This window comes from Zalophus californianus, chromosome 7 (assembly GCF_009762305.2).
Source record: "Zalophus californianus isolate mZalCal1 chromosome 7, mZalCal1.pri.v2, whole genome shotgun sequence".
Classification (NCBI taxonomy): Eukaryota; Metazoa; Chordata; class Mammalia; order Carnivora; family Otariidae; genus Zalophus; species Zalophus californianus.
This window is the reverse complement of record NC_045601.1, coordinates 37,835,599-37,862,389: the sequence shown is the minus strand read 5'-3', so window position 1 is coordinate 37,862,389 and position 26,791 is coordinate 37,835,599. Positions and strand designations below refer to the sequence as shown.

The 26,791-nt window shown below is 40.4% G+C and overlaps 1 protein-coding gene across 11 annotated transcripts in view; it reads left to right on the top strand.

Moving 5' to 3' along the window:
- Positions 1-26,791, top strand: part of NCOA7 (nuclear receptor coactivator 7) — a 158,366-nt gene that overhangs the window by 105,363 nt on the left and 26,212 nt on the right. For 9 of the 11 annotated variants that reach the window (XM_027603595.1, XM_027603594.1, XM_027603596.1 and 6 more), the window contains 5 exons: positions 1,603-1,716; positions 2,299-2,424; positions 4,130-4,314; positions 8,447-9,492; positions 10,321-10,489. In XM_027603595.1, the coding sequence (XP_027459396.1) occupies positions 1,603-1,716; positions 2,299-2,424; positions 4,130-4,314; positions 8,447-9,492; positions 10,321-10,489 (1,640 nt within the window). The remainder of the gene's footprint in view (positions 1-1,602; positions 1,717-2,298; positions 2,425-4,129; positions 4,315-8,446; positions 9,493-10,320; positions 10,490-26,791) is intronic. The other 2 variants (XM_027603597.1, XM_027603603.1) reach the window with 1 other exon arrangement.

The following is a 26,791-nucleotide window of genomic DNA, read 5'->3' as shown; positions in this document are numbered from 1 at the left end:
GTGTGTTGGAGCAGACCCAGTTTTATTTTCTGAAGTCAGTAGGTAAACTTTACCCCTGCCCGTGTTCCAGGTTCACATCCATGTTGAGGGAGCAGATGTTTTTACTGAGCTTCCCAGCATCCATCGGTCATCTCTATTTACACTGCAATGAACTGTGTAAGCACAAGAATTATCCCTTTGATTTGACATTTAGAACAGGCCAGACAATAGAATCTTAACCCCTGTTGCCTAACACTTGTCAAGAGCTCAGATACAGAAAAATATTCATGGAGAATTGCTTGGAAGAAATGTCATCTATTCATCCCCCTATATAAGGTAAGGAAGAGAGCTGTCTACCAAGACCGTATCATTTTAGGCCTCTGCTCTAAATTGCTCTTATGGAACTCTACACGTCGGCATTTGGCCAATGATCCACATTGAAGATGTTATAAAGAATGGTCCTCCAAAACCGGTTATTGTATTAACTGTCACTGTGTCATCAAAGACAAGTAGTTCAACTTGAGATACTCTTTATGAGACTTTCGGAGAAAATACTTATGAGAAACTGGTTTGTTTTTAAATTCTGTTCACTAATGATGTCCATCCCTTTGCGCTGGTTTTTGGAAACTCAGAACCGGTTTTATGGCTCAGCGCTCAGTGAGTGGTAATTTTGGAGCACATAGATTCAGTAGTAATTAGTCCTCATCTTATTTCTCCTTGATACTGGTTTTCCTACCTTTATCATAAGGTGTCTTTTGTTGTTGCCTCACATTTTTTCTAGATTGTAGAGAGATTTGAATAACTAAAGTTAAAACAGAGACAAGATGGGAAAGAGTGAATAACAAACACTGTTGAACAGTTGTTATCTGATTAGTGCTAATTATGTTTTATAACAGCAGAAGTCATCATTTTAAGACTGTCTATGATATATGCCAGGATGTCACATGTCTCATTATAAGTGTGTTGAATGACAAGATCATAATAACATTTCAGGAACCGGTACATTTTGCAGAAGGAGGCTATTTTGTCAATTTGGGAGATTTTAATACTTGTTTTTCGATAAGCTGACAGCAATAGAAGAGAAAGTATTGAGGTTATTGATATTACCTTGTACCCCTTAACATACTATGATTTTACTAAGTTTGCACTCAGGGCCGGCTTAGAGTTAGCAAGCATGGATTTGTTTCATTTCTTCCTGATGCAGGTGTTATGTTTAGAAGCATTCCACACCACTCTCTCCTCTCCTCCCTTGTACCATTAGTACACTTCCCTGGAAGCTTCTTTCCTCCCCATTTAAATCTCCCATACTGCTCAAAGTTTCACTTGGACCCACGCGCTGTATATGACGTGCCCAGGGTGCTCACCCACGTTGCTCTCTTCTGTGAGCTCTTGCAGTGTCTGTACGTATGTCCCATACCTTTTGCACTGCACACATTTCTGTTATAGAGTATTGTTTCATGGATTAGTCTAGAAGGCCCCAAGGTACTTAGGCGTTTTTGCAAAGGCCAACTAGGCCTTAGCCATGTACTTGGCATGATACTGTGCAGAGAGCAACTGTTCTAAACACTGCCTAGTGTATGCCTGCCCAATTCTTGATCCTCAGCTTTGCTTCCCCATTTGCAGGTCCTTTTTGTGCCAGATGCCAACTTTCCTTCCAGTACCTTAAGATTATCATCATCCAGTCCTGGTGCTACTGTCTCTCCTTCATCATCAGATGCAGAATATGATAAACTGCCTGTATGTATGTCACTCATGAACTGACGTTCATATTTATCAAATATATTTTTTGAGTTGTAGAATTTTACATGTTGTTTTTCTCAGGTTTTCATCTGAAAGTCCCCCAAAGGGGTGGGGATAAGGATTTGTCATTAGTTGAGAGAATGCATCCTATCAAAAAGAAACCTGTTCACATTTAAGGTCTCAGAGGCAAAAATGCACACCTCGTTTATGTAAAAGTATGAAGTTAAACTCTCAGTGAGACTTATCGTTTATTTGTACGGCTTTCACTCCTTTCTCTAGAGAACTTGAACCATGAGTCAAATATGAATTCCTTCATTTAGGTTATTTTCTAAAACCATTTGATGAGCCATTTTTTACAGTTTCATACATATGCACATGTTGTTATTTAAACCTTAATGCGATTTGGATACTTACTGTATTTGTGATAATTTTTGAAGGACAAAGGATATTTGCCTTTTTTTCATGTTCAAGTTAAATAAAAACCAGTTCCTTACAGGGAACTTGTGTGCCTTGATTTATATAAATAATCTGTTTAAACAGTGCTTCTATTTGATTTTGGGAATTTTTGCTTTCTTAAAGGATGCTGATTTAGCAAGAAAGGCCTTAAAACCCATTGAAAGAGTCTTATCATCCACTTCTGAAGAAGATGAGCCAGGCGTGGTAAAATTTCTAAAAATGAATTGCCGATACTTCACCGATGGAAAGGTATATGGCCGTGTAATTTGCTTCCTTTTCTTGGACTCCATGGAAAACTAAAGTAGGTTCCAAATTACTCAAGACAGGAGACATTAAAATATCTTTCCCAAAGTTTCATCGTAAGATTTCATAAGTATCCATTTGTTTTCCCCTGTTGGATGCCTGGCATTGCACTTATTATACGATTCTTTGTGACCTTGGATTTATCATCTTCTCTTTCAGTTCTTGGTCCGTACGTTAGCAGCTAGGGAGCCAATATCGTACATGCTTGACAGCAAGGGCCGGAGTTAGATTCGGTGAATTTAAAATCCAGTTCTGCTACCCACTAGCTCTGAGACCACAGGCACGGTATTGGAGTTGCCTAAGCTTCCATTCTCCTCATCTATAAAATAGGAACAATAGGGGCGCCTGGGTGGCTCAGTCGTTAAGCGTCTGCCTTTGGCTCAGGTCATGGTCCCAGGGTCCTGGAATCGAGCCCCGCATTGGGCTCCCTGCTCTGTAGGAAGCCTGCTTCTCCCTTTTCTACTCCCCCTGCTTGTGTTCCCTCTCTCGCTGTCTCTTGCTCTCTGTCAAATAAATAAATAAAATCTTTAAAAAAATGAAAAATAAAAAAATAAAATAGGAACAATAATAAAATTTAATCTGTAGGAGGGTGGTAATTAAAAGGGATGGTCGCTGTGAAGATCTTAGCACCTAACTTGGAAAATGTGAAATTCTCAACCCATTTGCTGCTGGAAATGCTGATATTAAAAATAATGTCTGTTATGTTGTATGGTTAGTTTTATGATTCTTGGTGTGGTTTACAAAGCAAATCCAACTTTTAGTGAGCCTCTGAAGAAAGGGTTATGTTGATATAAAGTGAATTCCTGTTGTTCATAGTGGAGACTTCATGCCAGGTTCCAAGTGGTAAGAAAATACATTATTAATATGCATTTATAACTTTTGCAACCAAGAATAAGTAGTGCTTGAAATGCAGAATTTTTCACAAAGATGATCTGTTACTCATTAGGAGTACCAAGATAAATGGTCTGCCTATAGGGAGTCCTCTGTGGCCTGCTATCTCTGAGATAAAATCTATAAAATCGGAAACTGGCCAAGCTTCAGACAGACGGGCCCACCAAATTACTGCTTTTTACTATTAGCTTCCACAGTTTAGTTGTATTTATTTCTGGCTGCAGAAATTTCATATTCCTGATTGTGTCAAATTTTGCTGAATGTGGCCTTTCTAAACATTTCAGAGAAAAATGTTAGGACTCTCATTTGGCACCATGGCTGTGAGACAGATGCTTCCTTAGCCCAGTACCATGCACATGTTGGACACGTGGTGAACGTGTGCTGAGTGAGTTGTAAGGCACCCAGTTCTCAAGTGGGAAAGCACTTGGGACAGCCCCTCCCATTTACAGGGAACCGGGGCATGTAAGACATAAACTTGCAACCCAAGGTCCGACCACAATTGTGCTATGGCAGCGACTGTGCCAGAACTAGGCTCGGCTGAGTGCAGTAACGAGGCAGCTCTGTTTTCTCTGCCTCACCACACAGTACCCAACGTCGCATTTCTGCAGCCGGTTGTCCTAGCCCTCTAACAGGGGACGCGGTTGTCACGGAGGAGACCGTGCTTCCCCAGAGTCAACAGAAGGGCAACATGAGTTCATTAAGGCAGCTTGTGGTTGCATTTCTGTCTGTAGTGATTCTGTCGTGTCCCTTTCTCCCACAGGGGGTGGTCGGAGGCGTCATGATTGTTACTCCCAACAACATCATGTTTGACCCTCACAAGTCTGATCCCCTGGTCATTGAAAATGGTTGTGAGGAGTATGGCCTCATTTGCCCCATGGAAGAGGTGGTTTCCATTGCTCTCTACAATGACATTTCCCACATGAAGATCAAAGATGCCTTGCCATCGTAAGAGAGATTTCTTTGTTTACCAAACAAACAAACAAAAAAAACCTCCGTGTTTGGAGAATTAAATGCAATTAAAAAGTAAGGGCATTGGCAGGAGTGAGAGATTGTGTAGAGGTGAATTTGAAGGTGGAAGATTTGTGCAGTAAATTTTTTTAAAAATAGAGAAATGAGAGGAAATGGAGATAAAGGGAAAGGTTGAACATACAAAAACGAAAGGAGAAAAACAAAATTGCCAGCACACAGAAATGGTATTTCTTTGTCTTATTTTTCTGAAAAGCATTGTGTGTTCTTAATGAATTAATGAAAGAAGAAATGAAGTTTCTCTGAAAGAATGTTAGTCAGGTTGCCAATAAGAGAATATTGTTTTTCTCTCCATTTAGTTGTTACACAGAGTTGTGTTCTTCTCATTCAAACTCTAGGATAGGCAGTCTTCCTGACTCATGTTTTCCCTTAATCCTGCACAGAGAGAGCTGGGCGTGGACAGTGTGGGGGCCACTGCCTCTGTACCAGATCACCTTCAGTGGTGTGAAGAGGGAGGAAACTAGCCTGTTTGTCTCTGAAATGTAGATGAATATTACCTTAGGCTCCATTATTTTTGCCTTCTAAAACTGAGGGTGTTTTTGGCAAGAGAGAGAAGGAAGTTTCCCATGAAAAAAGAGAAAGAGGGTTAAGAAAGCTCAGGGAATCGATTCATTTAGAGGGATGATTGGATTTGTCAGTGTTTCTTGTTTCTCTATGTCTGCTAGAAGTAAAAATCTTTAGAAACTCTCAGTGATAGAAAGGTAGAGGGAAAGCAATGGGTCCTAACTGTGCAAAGGGAAGCTAGCTCCTGGGACATAGAAAAAGAAGGGAAGGTAATTAGAGAACTAACCCAGACACAGAGTCCTTAGGAGTTTATACCAGCAGGTTTCCCTGGACTCTCACAGTCCTTGGCATCTGACGCCCTCGGGCCTTACCCAACTCCCGGCACGGGCACTGAAGTAGAATTTCTAAATCCTGCCAGAAGTATCCAAGTGAGAGGTGTAGGAGGCAGTGCGGCAGGCCAGGCAGTTCTGCATGATGACTAAGTCTGGAGCCACACTGGGTGTCTCTGGCTCTGCCACTCGTGGCTCCGTGATCTGCCCAAGTTACTCAGTCCCGTGCCTCAGTTTTCTCATCCGTTAAATGGAATGAATAGTATTCTTCAGCTTAGAGGGCTGTTTTAAGAACTAAACGTATTGATACACCAAGACTCTTAGAAAATAGCCTGCTGCCTACCAAGTATAAGCTGTTATTATGTGAATCTTTCATTCATCTCTGAAACTCTGTTCATCGTTCTGGGGAATCTTGTCCGTGCAGTTGAGGCTTCTACTCACCTTAGTGCATGCCTCTTGAGTGGCAAGGGTATGCAGATGAGTGGGTCATGGCCTCTGCCCTTGAGGAGGCTGCAGTCTCCTGGGTGCAAGAGACAGATGGAGAGAAGTGATAACTAAGTGCGTTGTATGCACAGAAGTGCACACAGCATCCCATGAGGACCCCTGGGAGGGAGCAGCCAGCTGCCTTGGAGTCTCAGGTGGAGGCAGAGAAGAGGACGTGCGGCGTTAATTCTGGAAATAAGGAATGAACATTAGGTTCTCTGCGACAAGAGGAAAGAAGATGAGAATGAGGAGAGATACAGTTCAGTTTAGAAGTGGATGGCCAGGCAAATGGGGCATTTCTTGCCTGATGATTGGGGAGTGGGAGGGATGGGGTAGCTGGGTGATAGGCATTGGGGAGGGTATGAGCTGTGGTGACCAATGATGGCTTCTAATAGAGGAATAACTATGGCACATCTTCAGCTCAGGATGTTAAATATTCTTTTAATAATAGAAAAGGAAGGTACATCTTTACAGAAAGATTTCCCTCATTGTGAGATTGTGTTTAACGATCTGGGGTACGGGGTTAATGCTGTAGCTGGAGGGAGAGAGAAGAGTTAAGAATTGGCTCCTACTGTGTTCAGTTTATTTCAGAATGGTGCAGATTCCTGCCTTGGATGCAAGTGTGTGAAGACTTTGCAGTCTAGTGAACAGTTTGTGCATGAGTGAGCAAAATAGAGTGTGTCAGTGGGATCAGTGTGATGTAAAATTAGTATTGACTTCAGAATTCCATCAATTGTTTAAAAGTTAAAAATAGCTTAAAATTTCATTATTACTAAAAGTTGTAAAACAAGGAGTACAAATGATCTAACTGCAATGTGCAAATCGTTTCTTTTTAAGAGTGTGTGTGTGTGTGTGTGTGTGTGTGTGTGTGTGTGTGTGTGTGTGTGTGTGTGTTTAAGATCTCCCCATCCTCACCTTCATGCTTCGTATTTCCTGTGTGGGACATTTCGTAAGTCCAGCTGCCCCAGACGGAGAGCAGGAAGGGAACAAATGGAGGGATTACTGATCAGTGTTAGGTGCCTGGCTGAGTCTAGAAAACATTAACAGTTGTGCCAGTTGACTCCACTGTGTACTTTGCCCCAGCAGTGCTTGGCAGCTGCAGCGCAAAAAAAAAAAAAAAACAGTTAAATAACTCCCCACTTGGACTAGGTAGATGAACAAGAAGGGAGGATTAGACAGGGTCATATAGGGGGCTCAGCAGAGCGCAGTCACATCTGTTTGTGGGAGTCAACTAGGCAGAGAAGGTAGAGATGAGAAGGGGTCTTGGATGTTCATGGAAGCAAGTTTTGCTTATTAACCAAGTATGTGAAGAGCCGAGTTTCTTTGTTGTAAGACTTCTTATAACCTTTAAGATGCCAAGTTAAATGTGGGGTCCTAAAAGTGGGACACATGACACTAGTTTATTTGACTCTTTCATGTCTCCTGGGATGCTAGAGTTGGGTAGGACATTTTTGTGCATGCAGGTTCCTGCAGAACAGAGACACTGTCAAAATCATCATTTAGCATATGGCATGGAGGGGCTCAACACATGTGTCTTGAATTGAAATGAATTATGAATTAAAGAAGTTTTTTCAAGCATCTGTCAGAGCCTAACAATTATGTAGGCTACTATTGGAAAAAGCATAGATGTTTCATGCATGTGATTTATAAAATAAGTTTGGGGAGATAGTCTTATAACTTGAGAACTTCCTGGTACTTTGTGGCTTTCTTGCCCTAGTAATTTCAAAGCCAGAATAATAAAGTATTACCTGAACATGATCTAGCCTTTTTAGAAAACAAAGTTATTTCTGAAATCTAAAAATGTTATTTTTATAAAGGGTCTTTATATATCTGTGTTTTAACCCAGTATCAATACTAAGGTAAGTGAAAATACAGGTTACTCAAAATCTTGCCAGTTGTGGCTTAAAAATTGTGTTTCTTGACCATTTATTTAAACTTTGGAGAACATGTCTAAGCAATATTTTGTATAATTCAGATCTGGGTAGAAAAGCATCTGTTGTTAAGGGACAGTATGTTTCCGCTGATAAACCACCACCCATTGTCAAGAAATTAATAATTTTAACTTAAGTATTTTAAAAGCTTACTTGATTTACTTTTCTATAAATTTTAAAGTGTAAAATGGAGCAGGTGCTATATATTCACAGTAATAGTGGAAAATTCTTGTATCTCCCTCAGGAGTAGAAGGATGTCTGTTATTGGAAACCTTAGGTCCAAAGTGCTGAGGCTCAAAATTAGGGTTCAGGGCTAGTAATTTGTACAACAGTTAAATGAGTAGATACTCAGTCAATGAGCCATTCAGAATTAATGCAATTGGTTTATATACTATTTTATAAAAAGGAACAGCTTTGAATATTTAAAGAATTTAGGTCATAGTGGTAAAACATTTCCTTTTCTTTGTCCTTTCCTTCATGAATATCAGAAACATTGTTTCATCACTAAAAATCTGGTGGGTGATAGCTCCATGTTCATAAACGACTTCAAAAATCATTCATGTCCTTCTAGTAGGATATGGTTCTTTGTGTTACCCCTTCTTGTGGCTTATTTATGTTTCATTTTGAAGTCAATTTCTTGATTTCATTTCCTTATTCTGAAATCATTTCAACATAAATTTAAGTTGTGGTATATTTATGTTTTAGTTTTCGGTTGGGTTTTGTTTTAATTTTTGCCTTTCCTCCATTTTGTTTTTGGTTTTGTTTTTAACATTCCATGTGCACCCACCATTTTTCCCCCGACAGTGACCTACCTCAGGATCTTTGTCCTCTGTACAGGCCTGGAGAATGGGAAGACCTGGCTTCAGAAAAAGACATCAACCCCTTCAGTAAGTTCAAATCTCTCAACAAGGAAAAACGGCAGCAGAATGGGGAGAGAACCATCACTTCAGATTCCAAATCCATAAGACCTTTGGAGAAGTCAACAGAATATACGCACATGAAGCCCTCAGATGGCTCTCTGTCAGGAAAGGTAAAGACACTCGAGTCTTCTACAGAGGCAACCAGTGGATCTGCCACAGTGACTAAGGTCAGCAAGGAACCTTCTGACACTCGTGCTGCATTTGAATCTATAGCCAAAGAAAATTCCCTTTTAGGGGAAGATGATGACTTTGTTGACTTGGAAGAACTTTCTTCTCAAACTGATAGTGGAATGGACAAAAGAGACACCTCAAAGGAGTGCCTTTCTCTTGACCCAAAAGAGCTAAGGAAGGCTAAGTCCCGCATCATCGGTTCCACTACAGAAATGCAGGTGCAATCAGCTCTGAACTTTTCAGGAACAGATAATGACGCTGAACTGAAGGGGGCCCTAGATTTAGAAACCCGTGAGAAGCAAGATGTAATGCCGGAGGTGGACAAGCAGTCTGGTTCCCCAGAAAGCCAGGTGGAAAACACACTGAACATACATGAAGATCTAGATAAAGTTAAACTCATTGAATATTACCTGAATAAGAACAAAGAAGGGTCACAGTTAACTGAAAACTTGCCGAAGGCAGAATTAAGTGATGGCCAAAGTACTGAGCCAGTGGGAATAGATATCACCCTTAGCAGTTCTCTTCCCCAGGTAGGCGGTCCCCCAACTGAGGGCAGTAAGGAGACAGACAAAACCTGGGTGAAAGAGAGAGTGTCCCTCCCATTGCAACCGGCCTCTTCTACAGAAGAAAATGTGAATAAAGGGTCTTTAGACACCTCTTCAGAATCTACCCTGGACAACAGCTGCCAAGGGGCACAAATGGATAATAAGTCCGAAATTCAGTTGTGGCTACTAAAGAGAATTCAGGTCCCCATCGAAGGTAAGCCACTTTTCTTTCGTATCTTTATGTCCTGTCGTACAGTTGGCTTTCTGAAACTTGTGAGTACAAGTGAAATTAGAACAATTGTTTGAGAACAGTGTTCTCTCAATAGAGGTTATCTTTGCTGATAACATTAATTGGGGAAAAAAACCTTAGCATTATATAGTATCTACTTTGGAACTCGAACTGTGACATAGATTTCTGGTTCAAAAATAGTTTGTTTTTGTTTTTTTATTTTTTTAAAGATTTTTAGTTACTTGACAGAGAGACACAGCGAGAGAGGGAACACAAGCAGGGGGAGTGGGAGAGGGAGAAGCAGGCTTCCCGCCGAGCAGGGAGCCTGATGCGGGGCTCGACCCCAAGACCCTGGGATCATGACCTGAGCCGAAGGCAGATGTGTAATGACTGAGCCACCCAGGCGCCCCCAAAATAGTTTGTTTTTTAATTTCAAGGAACTTTCCTTTTCTCACCTTGAATTTCTAAATCTAAAGGGGTTTGAAATGTTTTTGAAGCTATTTCAGTTCTAAGCCAAATTGCCTTATGGTGTAAGTGGGTCCTCAGTATCATTCATTGAGATGTATTCTTGTGAAGTGCCACGTTGTGTTGGTTTTATGTGATGCAGAACAAACTGAAACTTGCAAAGCTTTTCCCTTTTGTGCTAAAGAAGGTCTGGAAAATATGATTAGTTCTAATTTGATGGTGGTTTTGTCATATGTTTTGATTTTCTGTCACTAAGAGGGGATTGGGAACTATTCTCTGTAAGTTAAAGGTTTTACTTTCACCACTATTGTCAATATTGAGGAAGGTTTTTTTTCATGTGTGATTCAGATATACTTCCTTCAAAAGAGGAGAAAAGCAAGACTCCACCCATGTTTCTGTGCATTAAAGTAGGAAAGCCAATGAGAAAATCCTTTGCCACTCACAGTGCAGCCATGGTCCAGCAGTATGGCAAACGAAGAAAGCAGCCGGAGTACTGGTTTGCTGTTCCTCGGGAGAGGTAAGTGTGGGCTCAAATGGGAAATGTTGGTCCATTAGATTCTAATTGCACCTCGATTTTTTTAGATCTTTAATCTTATTCTTGAATAAGACATTTCTCTTAATTGTATATTTTAGAATTTCTAGAAGCATATTTTTTTGAGTCGTTTTCTGCTAATGAGTGGGTTCAGTTTAGCAAATTTGAGGTCCTCTGTGCTGAAACCCTTTTATAACGTTCTACACAGTTGAATTTTAAATGAAGGAAGATTTAGATATTCTCAAGTGCTGGTAATTGGAAGTGCAGTTCTGTTAAGAATAAAAGAATGCCATGGAGCAGATCTGAACCTCTCTAAGGACAGGAGAGAGGCATGGGTGTAATTCTTAAAGTGCTTATTATTCCAGGGAACTAAAGTTTGTTTTGGCCTTAAGGAGGGAGTGTCTGACTCAGCAGCATGAAAAGTGTGACATGGGCTCACGTGGGTGGGTTTGAGGGACTGTACTCTCTAGAGAGATTTGTATCTTTAAATTGCCAAAGAAGTGTTATTGGTTATATGATTCTAGGATAGCAGGGATAATGGCAAAGAAATTTTTTAGCAGTACATCATTAAGGACATCTTTATAGTAGAAAATAATTAGGAGCTACTATTTTTAGAAAAAATTAAGTGTTTTCCTTTTGTACGTGTGGTAGAATAAAAATGTCTTTACAAAGGTCTTGCAGTTAGTTTTCCAAAATTGTAAAACTCACACATTTTTCCTCTTTCTACCTAGTCATTAACATTATCATCTGGGCAGACCTCTTGGCTAACACATCTGCCAAGAACGAATATACTCAGCAAACTTCCTTAAGCATGAACTGTTAATAAAGCAAAATTAAATTCCAAGCAAGAACACGCCTTCTGGTTGATTAGTATCCAGAATACTTCTCATTAAGGGAGTTGCCCTGTTTTAATAAATTATAGTTTAACATGAAAAATAGTTAATAGGATTTTAATTAATGAATTTGCCAATATCTGTTCCCTGTCTTAGATACAAACCCGTCTTAACATGGACATTCAACATAATTTTTGTGTTTATGTATTACACTTTTCTACCTATGCCTGCAACTCCCACGGTGTTTCATGGAAACTTTCAGGATATTGGGGAGATAAAAAAGAAAATGAATGTTTTTTATTATTTAAAAATGTTTCAACAGGGGCGCCTGGGTGGCTCAGTCCTTAAGCGTCTGCCTTCAGCTCAGGTCATGATCCCAGAATCCTGGGATCGAGTCCTGCATCAGTCTCCCTGCTCAGCGGGAAGCCTGCTTCTCCCTCTCCCACTCCCCCTGCTTGTGTTCCTGCTCTCACTGTCTCTCTCTGTCAAATAAAGAAATAAAATCTTTAAAAAAAAAAATAAATAAAAATGTTTCAACAGAAACAATGTAAATTTCTGAAGCCCTGTTAAAATCAGCATGCTAAAATCAAATTTTACACTCAGCAATTCCTTAGAGATTTAGGCCCACTCCTGATTTTATAGATGAGGAAAACAAAGCACTGAAGCTTTTCAGCCACGTTGCTGGTGATGTGGACTTACAGGGTCTACCAGAAAAATTACCTGTTATATGTATCACTTTTTCTTTGGGCAGATGTATTGTTTATAGTATAAGGAAATTGTGGGCTTTTTCCTATTTTATTATCTTTAATGAAACTGTACACACCAAGGACTCTTCTAGAATAAGTATAGCAATCCCACACATGTAGTTATTATATTACTGTCATTTTTTAACCCAGAAGAAATCTGTAATGTTGAAATACTTCTCTTTGATCTCTTATGGGTGGTTTTTGTGGGCCTTTAATTTTTTAATTTTTTAATTTTTTTTGAGAGGGGTGGGTTAGGGGCAGAGGGAAAGGTAGAGAATCTCAAGCAGCGCGGGGCTCGATCTCAGGATCCTGAGATCATGACCTGAGCTGAAATCAAAAGTCCCATGCTCCACTGACTGAGCCACCCAGGCTCCCCTTGTGGCCTTTTTAGAGTAGGTCACTTTTTGAATTCCATTATATTGTATTTTATAGTTTCTCTGACTTTTGTCTTTGGCTAACCTGATGTACTTCGTTTTCTTTCTTAAACTAATGCATTAGCCAAGCATTTTCTGGGAAGTATTATGTCTCACTATGTTATTGATGGATTTCTTTGTAGAGATGTTAGGAAATTTTTGTTTTAATTGCTCTTCTATGTGTTTCCCTTTCTACCTCCCCTACAGGAAGCCACATTTTAGTTTAAGACTGGGAAAGATGGAGCAGTTCTATAGTTAATTCCCACCTAGAACTCTCAAGTGCAGAGTGAGAAATAAGAGAAGGTTGTTTTTATTTGCAATTTGTGGAAATCTTTCGAACTTCAGGCTCACCCAAGTCCTTAAGGAGCTAAGACGTGGCATGCAATGCTTTCCTCATTTGTGGATTGAGGAATGATCACTTCTGGATTCCCTTGCTACATCAAATGAAGCATTTCTACTTGCTTTTCTATTTACTGGATCCCTGCATCCATTGGAGTTTCAGGAGCAGAGTGAGGTTCCCCTAGCAGTGGCTCCCTTTCAAGGTTAAACTGTCCTCTCATAGACCTTCCAAATGTGGCACGTTATTCTCATTGGAGGGCTCTTTGATTCCTCCAGTGCGCCAAAACTCCTTGTCACAGGAGATTAATATTCTGATGTTGACGTAGCTTCGCAGATGTGTTTCACTATTCCTTTCTGTTGTTCCTGATATTTTTAAAACATGTTTGTTTTTTCCCCTTTTGTTATTATTACTAAGAAATTAACTCTACCAAAATAGGGGCGCCTGGGTGGCTCAGTTGGTTAACTCTACCAAAATATTTCCTTCTTCACTTACGACATGCTCTGTGGTTTCCACGGTGCCATCACAGAATGAACAGTCTACCAAGTGTGAAAGTGGGGAGGGCGGGAGGCAGGGGAAGGAATCACATAGTTGCCCTTTATCCTCTTTGTTTGGGTTTTTCTCCCTGCAATCCTTGTTATTTCAATTTTAGATATAAAACTCCCTAACTACGTAATAATGGTTTTGTTTAACTTGGTAGAAATTGTCAGAAGATGTGACCACTGTGGATCCAGCAAAGCTGGTGCTTTCCTCTTGCACACCCGTACACTGCTACTTGAGACGTGTGCACATTCACCGAAGATGAGGTGCCTGTCAACTTTAAACCCTCCCTGTCTCACTTGCAGCTTGCAGAATCACACACTTCTCTTCCTGAGGAGGACAGTAGTCTGCTTGGGAGATTTGCCTTGTCCAGAACCTGAGGCATCCAGGCTTTTCCTACTCTCACTGTTGGTGCTCATTTAAACTTGAGGACAGGAGATAGTTTCATCTTATATTAATCATCTAGTATAGGATTTCTCAGCCTTGGCACTATTGACATTTTGAGCTGTTTAATTCTTTGAGGGGATGTCCTTTGCATTATAGGATGTTTAGCAGCATCTGTGGCCTCTACCCATGAGAAGCCCATCGTACCTCCCCAGTTGTGACAACCAAGAAAGTCTCCAGACATCGCCTGGGGGAGGAAGTTGTCTGAGGGACAAAATAAGCTTACAGTGAGAACCACTGGTCAAGTATGAGACCCATTAGACCAGGCCTATACACCATTCTGAAAGTGATTATGAACCATAATAGCCAAATAATTTAGGGCTTTGACTACTTAAAACTTTCGTTATACTCAGTGGTGTTCCCAGTAACTTACTGATCTGTGTATACTTTGTTTCCTTTACTCAACTGTAATTTTTTGCAGAGAATTTCATTAAAATTTTTTAATTTAGTTATTAAACTATAGTTTTAGGTCTATAAAAAAACAAGACTGTTGCTCCTAAAGAAATAATTTATCTGGAAGAAAATCCTAAATTGATAGAATACAACAAACGAGAAGGTCTGTGATATTGACAAGCATGTATTTTTGCCCCTTTACTTTGCACAAGCCTGTGCTAGCAGCTGTCTCAAGGGTAAGAAGTCGACTGTCTCATGCCCTCCCTGGAAGACATGTGGAGTCTCGGGTTGCTTGCTCTGGCCCGTGGAATAATGAGTCACAGAATCAGGCAGTGATGGATGAGAATTCCTAGGAATAGTGTGCCTTAGAATGAGATACTTTATCCATTTGAAACATAGTTTCTTAATTTGGAAAATGGGCCATTGTAGAGCACTAAGTAATTAGATCATGTTTGGACACTTAACTGAGTGCATTGGACCTGGCAGGTGTTCGGCTAGTTCTAGATAAATAAGATTGGGAGTTTACCTTTAGAAGCTTATGAAAAGCTCTTGAAATGGTTCCTAGTACTTTTTAGAGACTTTATATGATTGTATTTCATAGATTTGGATACTGTTCTATGTGAAAAATGCAATTGTCTTTTTTTCTTCATACTAAGAGATTCTTTCTTTTTTTTTTTTTTGGAAGAACCAATAATTCCTGTTCATATTGAAACATATTTTTATCCCCAATTCCTTGTGTTTTCAATTCATGAAATGTTTTATAATAATTGATTTCATATTATCCAACTTTTAAAATAAGATGGAAGTAAATGGCAGGAATTGTGTAGAATTTGCCAAGTCATGCATAAATGTTAAATCCAAACTGAATTAATTGGTTAGTGTGATTCGTGTAATAAGTAAGGTGGTAAGAGAAAGGAAAGGGACAGCCTGTGGATGTTTTAAAGTTTTTTTAAACTTGAAAATAATTATTCTAAGATAATTTTAGCAACACTTGAACACACAGATAAGTTGGGGGGAAGCACAGTCTATTTTGCAATCTGCTTTTTCCTGCACTTAATGTTATACACATTTTCTACATGAAATAGTATGTTATTATATGTATACAAACAACATAGTTAGCACCCCTAATACATTCCCTGAATGATTTAATGATGCTCCTGCTTTTGGATATTAGATGGTTCCAAATGTTTTGCTATTAAAAGCAGTGTTACATTAAACATCTTTACAAAATCCTTTAGGTAATCTTACCAAGTCAGGATATGTTTAAGGCACATGAAAGTGTGTAACAATTTATATACCACCAGCATGAGAAGGACCCTTTTCTCCACATGATGGGAAATCTAAGCCCTATGATTCTTTATCAGTTTGGTAAGGAAGCAAAGGCAGCTTTAAAATCGTTCTTGTTTTGTTTTGTTTTAAAGATTTTATTTATTTATTTGACATAGAGCATAAGCAGGGGTTGCTGCAGAGGGAGAAGGAGAAGCAGGCTCCCCGCTGAGCAGGGAGCCCATTGTAGGGCTCAATCCCGGGACCTTGGATCATGACCCGAGCTGAAGGCAAATGCTTAACCAACTGAGCCACCCAGGTGCCCCTTTAAAATCGTTTTTGTTTTGGGCTCCCTGCTCAGCAGTAGTTGGGCTCCCTGCTCAATGGGGAAATCTGCTTCTCCCTCTCCCTCTGCCCCTTCCATCCCTGATCATGCTCGATCTCTCTCTCTTATTCTGTCTCTTTCTCTCTCTCAAATGGATGGATAAAATCTTTATTTATTTATTTATTTATTTATTTTAAAGATTTTATTTATTAGAGAGAGAGAATGAGAGAGAGCACGAGAGGGAAGAGGGTCAGAGGGAGAAGCAGACTCCCTGCCGAGCAGGGAGCCCGATGTGGGACTCGATCCCGGGACTCCAGGATCATGACCTGAGCCGAAGGCAGTCGCTTAACCAACTGAGCCACCCAGGTGCCTGGATAAAATCTTTAAACATAAATAAATAAATAAGGGTGCCTGGGTGGCTCAGTTGGTTAAGCGACTGCCTTCGGCTCAGGTCATGATCCTGGAGTCCCGGGATCGAGTCCCACATCGGGCTCCCTGCTCGGCAGGGAGTCTGCTTCTCCCTCTGACCCTCTTCCCTCTCGTGCTCTCTATCTCTCATTCTCTCTCTCTCAAATAAATAATAAAAAAAAATAAAAAATAAAAAATATATATATAAATAAATAAAATCATTTTGTTTTAAAGTTGAGTGCTTGGTATGTGACATTTGTTTATATAAAGTAAGTTCAATGGTGGCCTGAGGTTTTTTATTCTAGGTGACTCCTTTAATAATAAAAATTTATTTATACCTTGGAATACAAATATATATTTAATAATTATTCTAAAATACCATGTTCTCTAATCAGCTTATTAAGATCAGCAAGCACTTTGATTTATATGCAATGGTTATATTTTGTGCCTGTCCACATTTAGAATAAACTCCTCAAGTACAAGTTAAGTTGATTCTGTTTTAGAAAGCATGATATTTTCTTCTGTAATGTCAAGAATAACTGATGTTCACAAGCATTTTATGAAAGTTGAGTTGTTTAATACTTTCAAAATTATAATGAGTAACATATCCCTGAGCACACAGGTATCTGTCCTTTTAGAAGGTGCTACCCATGTTGTGTGCATGTTTCTCATATCCAATCTTTGGGCAGTAGTAGTACTTCCTGAGTTACAGATTCTTTTTGTAGAGTTCTGCATGGTTGCCTAGCCCAAAGCATAGAAACAAGTGTTCAAGACCCCATTTTTAGGAACAGTGCCTTTTCTTTAGGTCAGCATTTCCCTCAAAGATATTCAATGGAAACCCATCCCATGGACAAGTAATAGGTGTTTTGTAGTTAAATATGGTTCATAGTCAGTGCTCATCTCTATCTAGAATAGATTTATGCTCATAGTTGCTATTCTCTTAATAGGTTTTTATAGGAATTTCTTAGTTTAATTTTCTGTTTTCTATTTTTCCTGATATTAGGATAATAGAATACAGTTGATTTATTTTATCTCTATTTATATTTTAATTCTATGAGATTACTTGGATATTCATATATGTAAAGATTTATTTGTATTTAAAGACTTTATATATAGACTACATTAGTCTGATTTCTGTCAGCCTTAAAGTCTTTACTATAGTACATAGAATTTGGGATTTATTTCCCCTTTTCACATTTCTAGAAGTAGCAGCCACACATACAAAGACCATATATGTAACCTCTTGGTCATCAAAGCTATTATATTGTATTGTTAGGAGTGACTGGTTGATGGCAGATCCTGGTCAGGATCTTTTAACTATCTGTGTATCTTCTTCTCATTTTCAAAAGTGTTCACTCTTAGCTTTGGAATATTTAGAGTGAAGCTTGAAAGCCACCCGTACTGAGCTTTTCATGATGTGCCATCTGTCTGAAGTTGTATTCATTTTTAAACCATGAGTCTAAGCTTCTTTGGAGCCTGATAGAATTCTGGTGCCTAAATCACAACTTTATAAAGTGCATCAGATTAATCTGGTTGAACACATACTTTTAAATGATGCTCCATTGATACCTTAATCATCCAAAGCAGGATTGCCACTCTTAATTCAAGGGGGGAATATCAAAGAAATTACGAGCTCAACATTCAGTTTCCCCAGCTCTAAGTGAGAGAGGGCCTTAGCCCTCACTCAGCAGGCAGAGTGCTCAGTCCATGCCCCCCTTAACCCTTTTCTGGCATGGTACTCTGGATGGTTAGCTCACGTAAAAGTCATGAGAGTTTTGTGAGGCATGTAGTGTTATTCCTCATTTTACAAATGGTTTTCAACACCTTGCTCAAACTGGCAAATATCAGATCCATTTGATTTCAAATCCCATTCTCCTAAATAGATACTAGAGCAGGCAGCTGAAACTGCCTTAATTATACCCTTTATTTAGGCTGACAAATCACTGAAACAGGGATGGGAGATACTGCAAACATTCAAGGTTTTTTCTTGACAAGCGAGGGAATGAAAATTGGCAGCATCCCCAAATTGATTAATATCCTTGGGCCTTGCCAAAGTGCTCTCCTCCATCTGACTAGATGTGTTTCACTAATTATGAGGAGAGGAAGTGACTGATATTTTATGGATGATACTCCATGGGTGCTCATTAATTGAATTAAGGTGGTCTAATGAGAACATTGTATAGAAATAAAGAGCTTGACTAAGTGTCCTTTCTCTAATATTAGGTAGTTTAACTTAGTTGCAGGCTGGTTCTAGCATTGGCTTGTTATTAGAATGAACTTTTATGTGCTACAGTGGTTATCTGGCCCCAAACAAACAGAACGCTACAATATTCCTTGCTCTGAAGCTCCTACCACAAGATCCAGTTACTTTATTTTACATGACTCTTCCGTGAACACAGTGCTTGAACCTAAACTGTGGCTCCCTATTCTCTAGTTCCTCCCCTTAAAATCTGTTTTGTTACCTTATAGCCAAAAATCGTCTCAAAAGGTCTTTTGATTGTGTCACATTGCCACAAAAAATATCCTAAGCCTTTGGAATTAAAGTCTAAACCCCGTGTTCATTTGTTAAAACTCTTTACAGACTGGCCTACCTTCCTCACTTTTTCTTCATTTGCCTGAATCTGTGACTTTACTAAGATTGGTCATTTTATGGGTTTTGCCTGCAAGACCTAGGACCTTTCTAGCTTGGCACCTTTTAAAAATACTGTATTCCTGAACTCGGGTGGTTCCCCTCTCTTCTCTAGCTGTGCAAATCCTTTGTTTCCCAAAATAGTGCCCCCACAATGATCTCTTCCCTAGACTGGCAGTAACCATCTTTTCTCAACCTACACTTGATGGGTGAACAACCCACAGACACAGAGGCACTGGGGGGCAGGGGAGGAATTGAAGTCTGGCAGCTTTTCCTCTGACAGGAGCAATCTTAGTTTCTAAATTCAGAAATATTGAGGACTAAAGCCTGTGAAAGGAGTATGTTCTGTCTCATAGAGATGAAAGCATATAGAGTTAACAAAGAATCCATGGCTTAGATGGGTGGGTGCCAAACTTAGCTTTGTAATAAAACCATCTAGGAGCCTTTAAACATAGAGAGTACCCAGGTCCTTCCCTGAACGTCCTGCAGCTTCGGATTTGGAATGGAATGCTAGAATCTGGGAGGTGTCCTCCATTTTATGATAAACAAAGGGAGATTATTGTGTTCTTATTTTACCATAACATTCTATAGCATTTGATACCACTGATACCATCATCCATTTCCTTGACACCCTCTAGCCTGCTGCCGTTCCTTCCCAGTCTTTCCTTCTTGTTTCCTCATTAAATGTTACCCCTTAAATGACCCTTTCTGTTTCTCACTATATATACAATTGCCTGCACCTAATTAATTCTTTCTTATATGTTAGTCGTGTCTAGCTATCTTCACCGTGTAGAACTTTCTACTGAGCCCCAAACACATATATATCTGATAGTTCTCAGTATTTGGATCATCCATGGATCAAACAAACTCAAGGCAGATCATACCCTACACTGGGGTTCTTAGTTCTTCTTTTGTCCCTGCCAATGTCCCCACAACTCCTGCCTCCTGTTTTCTCCATCACAGTAACTGATACCACCAGCTACCCAGTCCCCAAAGCCAGAATGTGGACAGAATCTGCTTTTCAGTCATCTTCCCACATTGGTCCGTTACCACATCCAGCTTATTCTATCCACTTAGTATCACTAGGATCTCTAGCTCCCATTCTGACCCTTCTGTGGACACCTGGCCATGTTTCAGTGGTAGGAAAGGTGAATCAGACTTAATTGACTGGCTTCAATATTAAGTGACTAATTGACTGGCTTCCTTGGGATGACCAGCCTTCCTTCCCCATGCCCAGCCCCATTACCCACCTCACCTACATACATTTATTAATTCAAATGTCTCCTCTAAGAAATGTTCCCTGTCTGGTTTAGATGTAATGTACCCCCACCTCTGTCATAGTACTTCCTGCACTGTTCTACAGATGTGGACTACTTGGGGCTTTTGACACTGTGTCTTATATTGTGTCCTAAAAACAGCATGGGATCTAATACGTAATATACTCCTAAATGTTAATTGGATGGAGGCATGAATAAATTAGCCTATAGTCTCATAGATAAAAATATTTAAATACCTTATTCCTTATAACTAAACTAATGCACAGACTTTATATAATATTTAGAAAAATACAGAAAAGCAAAAAGGAAGAGAAAGCTCAAATTTGTTACACCAAGCTAACTACAATTTATGTTTAGTTTTGTAGACCTTTGGCCTTTTTTCTATGTATCAACTGATGTAATGAAAGTATGTGTATATCTGTCTATATCTGATAACTGTGGGTATGTAAGCTATTACATCGTATTGTTAGGAGTGACTGGTTGATGGCAGATCCTGGTCAGGATCTTTTAACTATCTGTGTATCTTCTTCTCATTTTCAAAAGTAAACTGCTTTTACTTAAATGAATCTTTCTTTGCCATTATATGTTGAGCATGCATTTAGTTTGCAGCCATTACTTTTGCAGTAACAAGTAAAAATTTTAAAAAAGAAAACTGATTCTCTTATTAAACTAGATTTACAATGGAAAAATGTCCAAATCATAAGGACCGTCATGAAGACTAAGCAAAGTGCTCTCAAGAGCATTTGCCTTGGAGAAAAAAGGACAAATTAAAGGCATCAAAAACTAACCTAGTTTTCTAGCATGAAATCTTTAACCATAGTGCTGCATTTTCTGATCAAAAGTCATCTTGCTTTTTTAGCGGGGTCAGGGCTAAATTGAAATCTTTAATAACTGTCAATGCCAGTAAGACCATAGTGTTAAATAGTCTTTAAAGTACTGTACTTTCTAGAACAGTTTAGGCCCTACGTAGCCAAACCAGATACACTTCAGAATACAAGCCCAGTGATTTTCAAGTATAACACATATCATACTATATTCTTACTGTGATGTTTTCAGGTAAAAGTGTTACTATGAAAGAAAGAAAAAAAAGGTCTCCAAAATAATCCCTAAAGGAATGATCTTTCTTTGTATTTAACACAAGTTTAAGTTCTGGAAAACTGCTGAACAAATATAAGTCATAGGGTTATTAGTCACTGATATCAATATTTTTTTTTAATGCTTTAAAATGTTTTGAAGTGATACTGCTTCCTCTCATTCTTCTTCTGGTCACCTTACCTTTTGTCTCGTTAACTTAAAGTTCTAGAAATTCATCTTCACCTTCCAGAAGCACTATTAGGCAGCTACCCTTCAGTAATTTCAGTAACCAGCTTTGGCAAATGTCTTGAGTTAATCAGTGACTCTGTAGCCAGATCCAAGTTCATGAAAAAATAACCCCCTTCATAGGAGCTCTTCACTGTGGTGACTGTGCTTTTCTGCTGGAGGAGTGAAAACAGCACTTTGGAGCGTAGCTCGTGGCCTCTTTCCACTGCAGAATAGTTAATGCCAATGGGTGCTGCGCACACTGTTTGGGAGTAAGTATGCAGAAACAGTAATTATTGCAAGCCTACATGCCTGCAGGAGCCAGATGGAGGAATGGAGGGAGGGAAGCTTGGGGGGCCAGTGTTAATTACCTGCCCTGGGGAACAGCTGCCGAGTACCTGTGTACCTCCGTGCCTCATAGCTGAACGCTGCTATGGGGGGACGTGAGCCTGGTGTTGCTTGATCTTCCCATCTTTTTCAAAAGATGTTGAAATATGGATTATGGGTGTCAAATCTCCTCAATTTTTAAGTATTAGCCACTGTTTAATTAACAAAGAAAAGTACAGATGCTGAGTCCAAGGCTGTGTATGGGCTGCCAGCCTATACTGTGCTCCAGCATTGATATTAATAGAAACTTCTAGTTTTTACTTATTTGTAAGTGATCCTTTTTATAACTGTAGTTATTGTTCTGATCAATGATTCTCAAAAGAACTGTCCTATTATTTTTGGTGAACCAGGACAAAGAAGCATATTTAGTTGGTATTTTATAAATAAATTTTCTTTTTATAAACACACTAAGACCTTTTAACAATGGGCATTACAGCAGGGCATAACTAACCATTGGTTTCATTTAAAGTTGTAGAATATTGAATCTGAAAGGGACATTACAGGGCAAAGAAAATGACCTTATTCATATAAAGACCTTGGGTCAGGCCACTGAGGTGGGTTTTAAGAGGTGGTAGTTTTCTGGTAACAACCTCTGGGGTCCAGAGTGCTTTGCCTTGTTGGGTTTCTGTGGCTGTATTCAGAATGGAGCCTGGGGATGGTTTAGATTGAAGTACCCTGGAATATCTTTAATTTATAATCAACAATATAACGAATGGTGGGACTGCATATACATATATTTCCTTACTCCCTGGGTCACATTCTTACTCTCTTCATCTCTTTCCTTACTATTTCCCATTCTCTGTGCCATAATGTACTCTAAAGTATGCTTCTAATATAATAGTTGTTAAATTGTTTGATGGTTCCTGCTTATAATTTTTATTTTTATTTTTTTTATTTTTATTTTTTTTTAAAGATTTTATTTATTTGAGAGAGAGAGAATGACAGATAGCACGAGAGGGAAGAGGGTCAGAGGGAGAAGCAGACTCCCTGCCGAGCAGGGAGCCCAATGCGGGACTCGATCCCAGGACTCCAGGATCATGACCTGAGCCGAAGGCAGTCGCTTAACCAACTGAGCCACCCAGGCGCCCTATAATTTTTAAATCATGTGGATGGTTGGGGGTTATATCTTGCTGTGTGTAGCCCCAATTTCTTTTCCTAATAGTGAAGTGACCCTTGATAAGACAAGAATGCCTAACTGCTTCGGGGTCATTTTGGTCCAGTTTGTTGGTGTATATGGTAGCAAGATTTTAGATAATCACATGGAAGAGACTTTGTAAAAGGTCCTTCTGAAGGTAGATAGAACTTCCTTATACATTTAATGCTCCAGACACCTATATGAGGAGCTAGGTTTTCTTACCTTCTTCATTTTAGAAGCTCAGAGAGATTAAGGAACTTTCCCAAAGTCCCCAGCTAGTAATAAATGGGACCAGTTCAGGTCTTTACCTTAGACATGTGTGCTTTTTCACTTTACCTCACAACTATGTTAAAAAAAGAAAAGAAGAAGAAGAAAGAAAAAAGGTAACAGTAAACAAAATCCCACCATAGCTAATTTTGAGAAAATAGATTGTAATTGTGCCTAAAGCCCATATACCTAAAGTATGAATAGTAATGTTTTGTTCCAAGCATCAACTCAGATTTTTCATCAGGTTTTATATCCCTCAACCCTACAGGTTTTTTTTAAGATTTATTTATTTATTTTAGAGGTGGGGGAGGGCAGAGGGAGTGAGAGAGAGAGAGAGAGAGAGAGACACAAGCAGACTCCCTGCTGAGCATGGAGTCCGATGCAGGCTCAGTCTCACGACCCTGAGATCATGATCTGAGCCAAAACCAAGAGTCTGACGCTTAACCTACTGAGATACCCAGATGCTCCTCAGCCCTACGGTTTTGCCCGTGGGGCTAACCATAAAGAAAAGGGTGAAGCATATTCATTGAGACGACGAACTGACCTGAGGTTGATCCCGGGTCCACCCCTAACCTACTGTGTGGTGTTGGTCAAGGTAATCTGTGTAAGCGTCGCTCTTCTTCCATTAAACAGAAATGATACCTATAGTGGGTACTTCCTGGGGTTATTATGAGGAAGAAATGAACTTGACCATGCACTTAATGAAAGTTATCTGTGCTGCCCCTATTGCTGTTCCTTCTCTTAACGTTTTGTTGCCCCGAGGTAAGGCTGATGCCCTTCACAAACTGGTATCATTGACCTTCTTCGGATTTCTCTTCCAAAAAGGACAACTTTATCTGCTAAACAGAGATTTGTAACTTGAATACGATGTCTCCTTTGGGGTGGATCCCTAAAGGAGCCTTGTGTTGACAATAAAGACCTTTGAAGTTTATGAAGAAATCTGATTAAGCCCACATTGGTAATTAGAAACCCTAAACAAAGCCTGGGTGCCAGGTGTTGGTATCGACTGTTGCGGGATGGGTTGGCACTAGTTTGGTGCCTGGAGGAATATGTATGGCGAGCTGCTCCCCGTGTCTGCTGCCACGTGTGGGGCTGTGGCCTTGATCAGCTCTTGGCTGGATCACTGGTGTAGCCTTTGTTCTGGTACAGCGTTTGTTTCTAGTCCTATCTTTCCCTGCCCTTCTGTACTTGGCTCCACAGCGATCTTTCTAAACCAGAGATCTGGCCAGGCCACTTCCTGCGAAAACCCTTGGCTGGTGTGTCCATAGTACCCACGGCGGTGCTGCACTCGTTCACACACTTCCTCCCCAGTGTCCCCATATCTGCGTGCCGTCTGTACTGCTCTTTACTTAATAGTTGCCTTTAGAGGACTGATATCCATTTTTATTTGCTTAGCCAATCTTCTTTAAATATGTTGCCATTAAAATATGGTCCTCTGTGTACCCTCTGACATCACTAGAGCCGTCCCTGCTACGCTTTGGGAAACAGTAGCGGCAGGATAAGGTCCAAGCAGTTTATCTTGTGCTCAGGACTCTCTGTGACCCACCTGGTGACGCAGCCCCTCTGGCTCTTTCTTTCTCCTTTCCTGCCATTCTGTGAGGCAGAGACTCAGTCTCGCTCTTTCATTGCACCCCTCAGGAATTCCCACTCTGCACACCTCCCAGCTCAGATGCCCACTGGCTTCTGTCGCTGTGTTGTTGGAACTGTGTCTGGATTTTTCGTTTGCTCCCTTCTACCTGAGCGCTCTAGGGCAGGGCCTGGGTCCCCTGCATCTCAGTGGCCCTATCCTCATCACAGAACCCTCTGGCAGAGGGCACCAGTGACCCAACTGCATTGCCCTTCTTTCTCTTGACCATGTCCACTCTGTCCTCCTTCTGGCATCGCCCTGCTCTTGCGTGCCATGTCTTTTTGCACATGTTCCCTGCGGGAGAATGCCGTCTCCTCCCTTCCTCCTGTAACTGCCTCTTTCCCCTCCCTCAATAGTCCGAGTAAGTAACTATGAGCCCTGGCTTCCCTGACCCCAGCCTGAGATGATTCTCCTCCAGGCTTGCCCTTGTTGTCACCCTTCTTAAAAAAGAAAAATAATAATAATAATGATAATAATAAAGAAAAGAGGCATGAGAATGGATGTTGGAGCCAAGGTACAAGAGCATATTGCTGGAACAAAGAGCACATTTTGGAGACAGGCACGAAACCAAGCTCTCAGGCACCCCCAAGGAGTTTGATTTACCCTAAAACCTCCAGGGAGACATTGGAAGGATTTTACACAGCTGGGTGAAAGTGATCAGATTTGCATTTTGTAAGATCACTTCTGCCTTCCTGTTGTCTCTCCTTGGCTTCCTGCCAGGACCCACTTCTGTTTCCTCCTTACGAACTAGCTTTCCTAGGGCCCAGCGCTTGACCGCATTCCCTGCTCACGTGTTTACCACACCCACTGCTACAGGACAGCCGCCAGTCTGGCAGTAATGACTGGCACCTGGGTTGGCTGGACCGGAGGTATCCTGAGACAGCTGAGGCCAGAGAAACCTGTGACTCATCAGAAACAGGGTGAGTTACTGAGTGGGTTTCAAAAAACCATCAACAGGCTTTCAGAAGTCAAGACAAATGATGACTGAGATTCCATCGAGTTTGACAATAAGTCACTTGTAAGAAAATCAGTTTCATTGAAGTAAGGAGGGGAGGGAACAAAGTTAAAAACTCTGCCTCCATCCAGATAGTGTCTGAGACAGGTTTAACAAAGGGCATATACTAAGAGGTTAATAAAATCAGAATGGAAGAATTCAGGAATGAAAAGAAGTTGGAAGATATGCTAACCCAAATGTTAACAGTATGTTCTGAAGGGAAGAAGAGGTATGGGAAGGGAGCTTTAGGGAGAAACAAAATCCAGAGGCTTTTATGTTTAAGGATGGGGAAATGCAGGTGGGTTTCGTGGATTAAGATGAAGGGAATAAGGGCATGGAGAGGTGGGGTGGAAATAATGGAGGAAATTTCACCAAGCCTTAGGACTGTTGAAAATACAGGCAAGAGGGTTAAAATGGGTAAAAGAAAAGTTCCTTCTTCTGAAGAGAAGGATGCTGAGGGACAGTGGAGAGGAGTGCATTATTAGGATGGTATGATGGAGAATGTTCAGAGAGGAAGGCGGGGAGGAGAGAGAGCTTGAAAAGCAGGGGTCTGGAATAGCCACTGCTGGGAGTAGTAAAGGAAGTGAGTTAGAGGTGAGTAGGGAGCCCCGTGAGGGAGGGTTTTCTTAGCTGAGGTTAGGGCCTTTGATTTGTAGTGATCCTTAAGCACAAATAAGAAAACCCAGCAACATCCATCATCCCGAGGGAGGAGGAGTCCGCAAGATGATGGTTTCTGTGAAGTGTTTGGAAGGGCAGGTGTAGTAGGAGGATCAAAGCTGCACCTCTAGGGGGCGACAGTGAGGTTGAGATGGAAAGACTGGCCTGAAGTGAGGGACAAGGAGGGGACTTCGAGGCCTGTTTCCAGAGGGCAGGGTTGACTTCTGGGAACTAATGACCAGGAAAGCCCAGTTAGCCAAAAAGAACCATTCCAAGAATTAGGTTAAATAAACTTAAATAAACTTAGTCA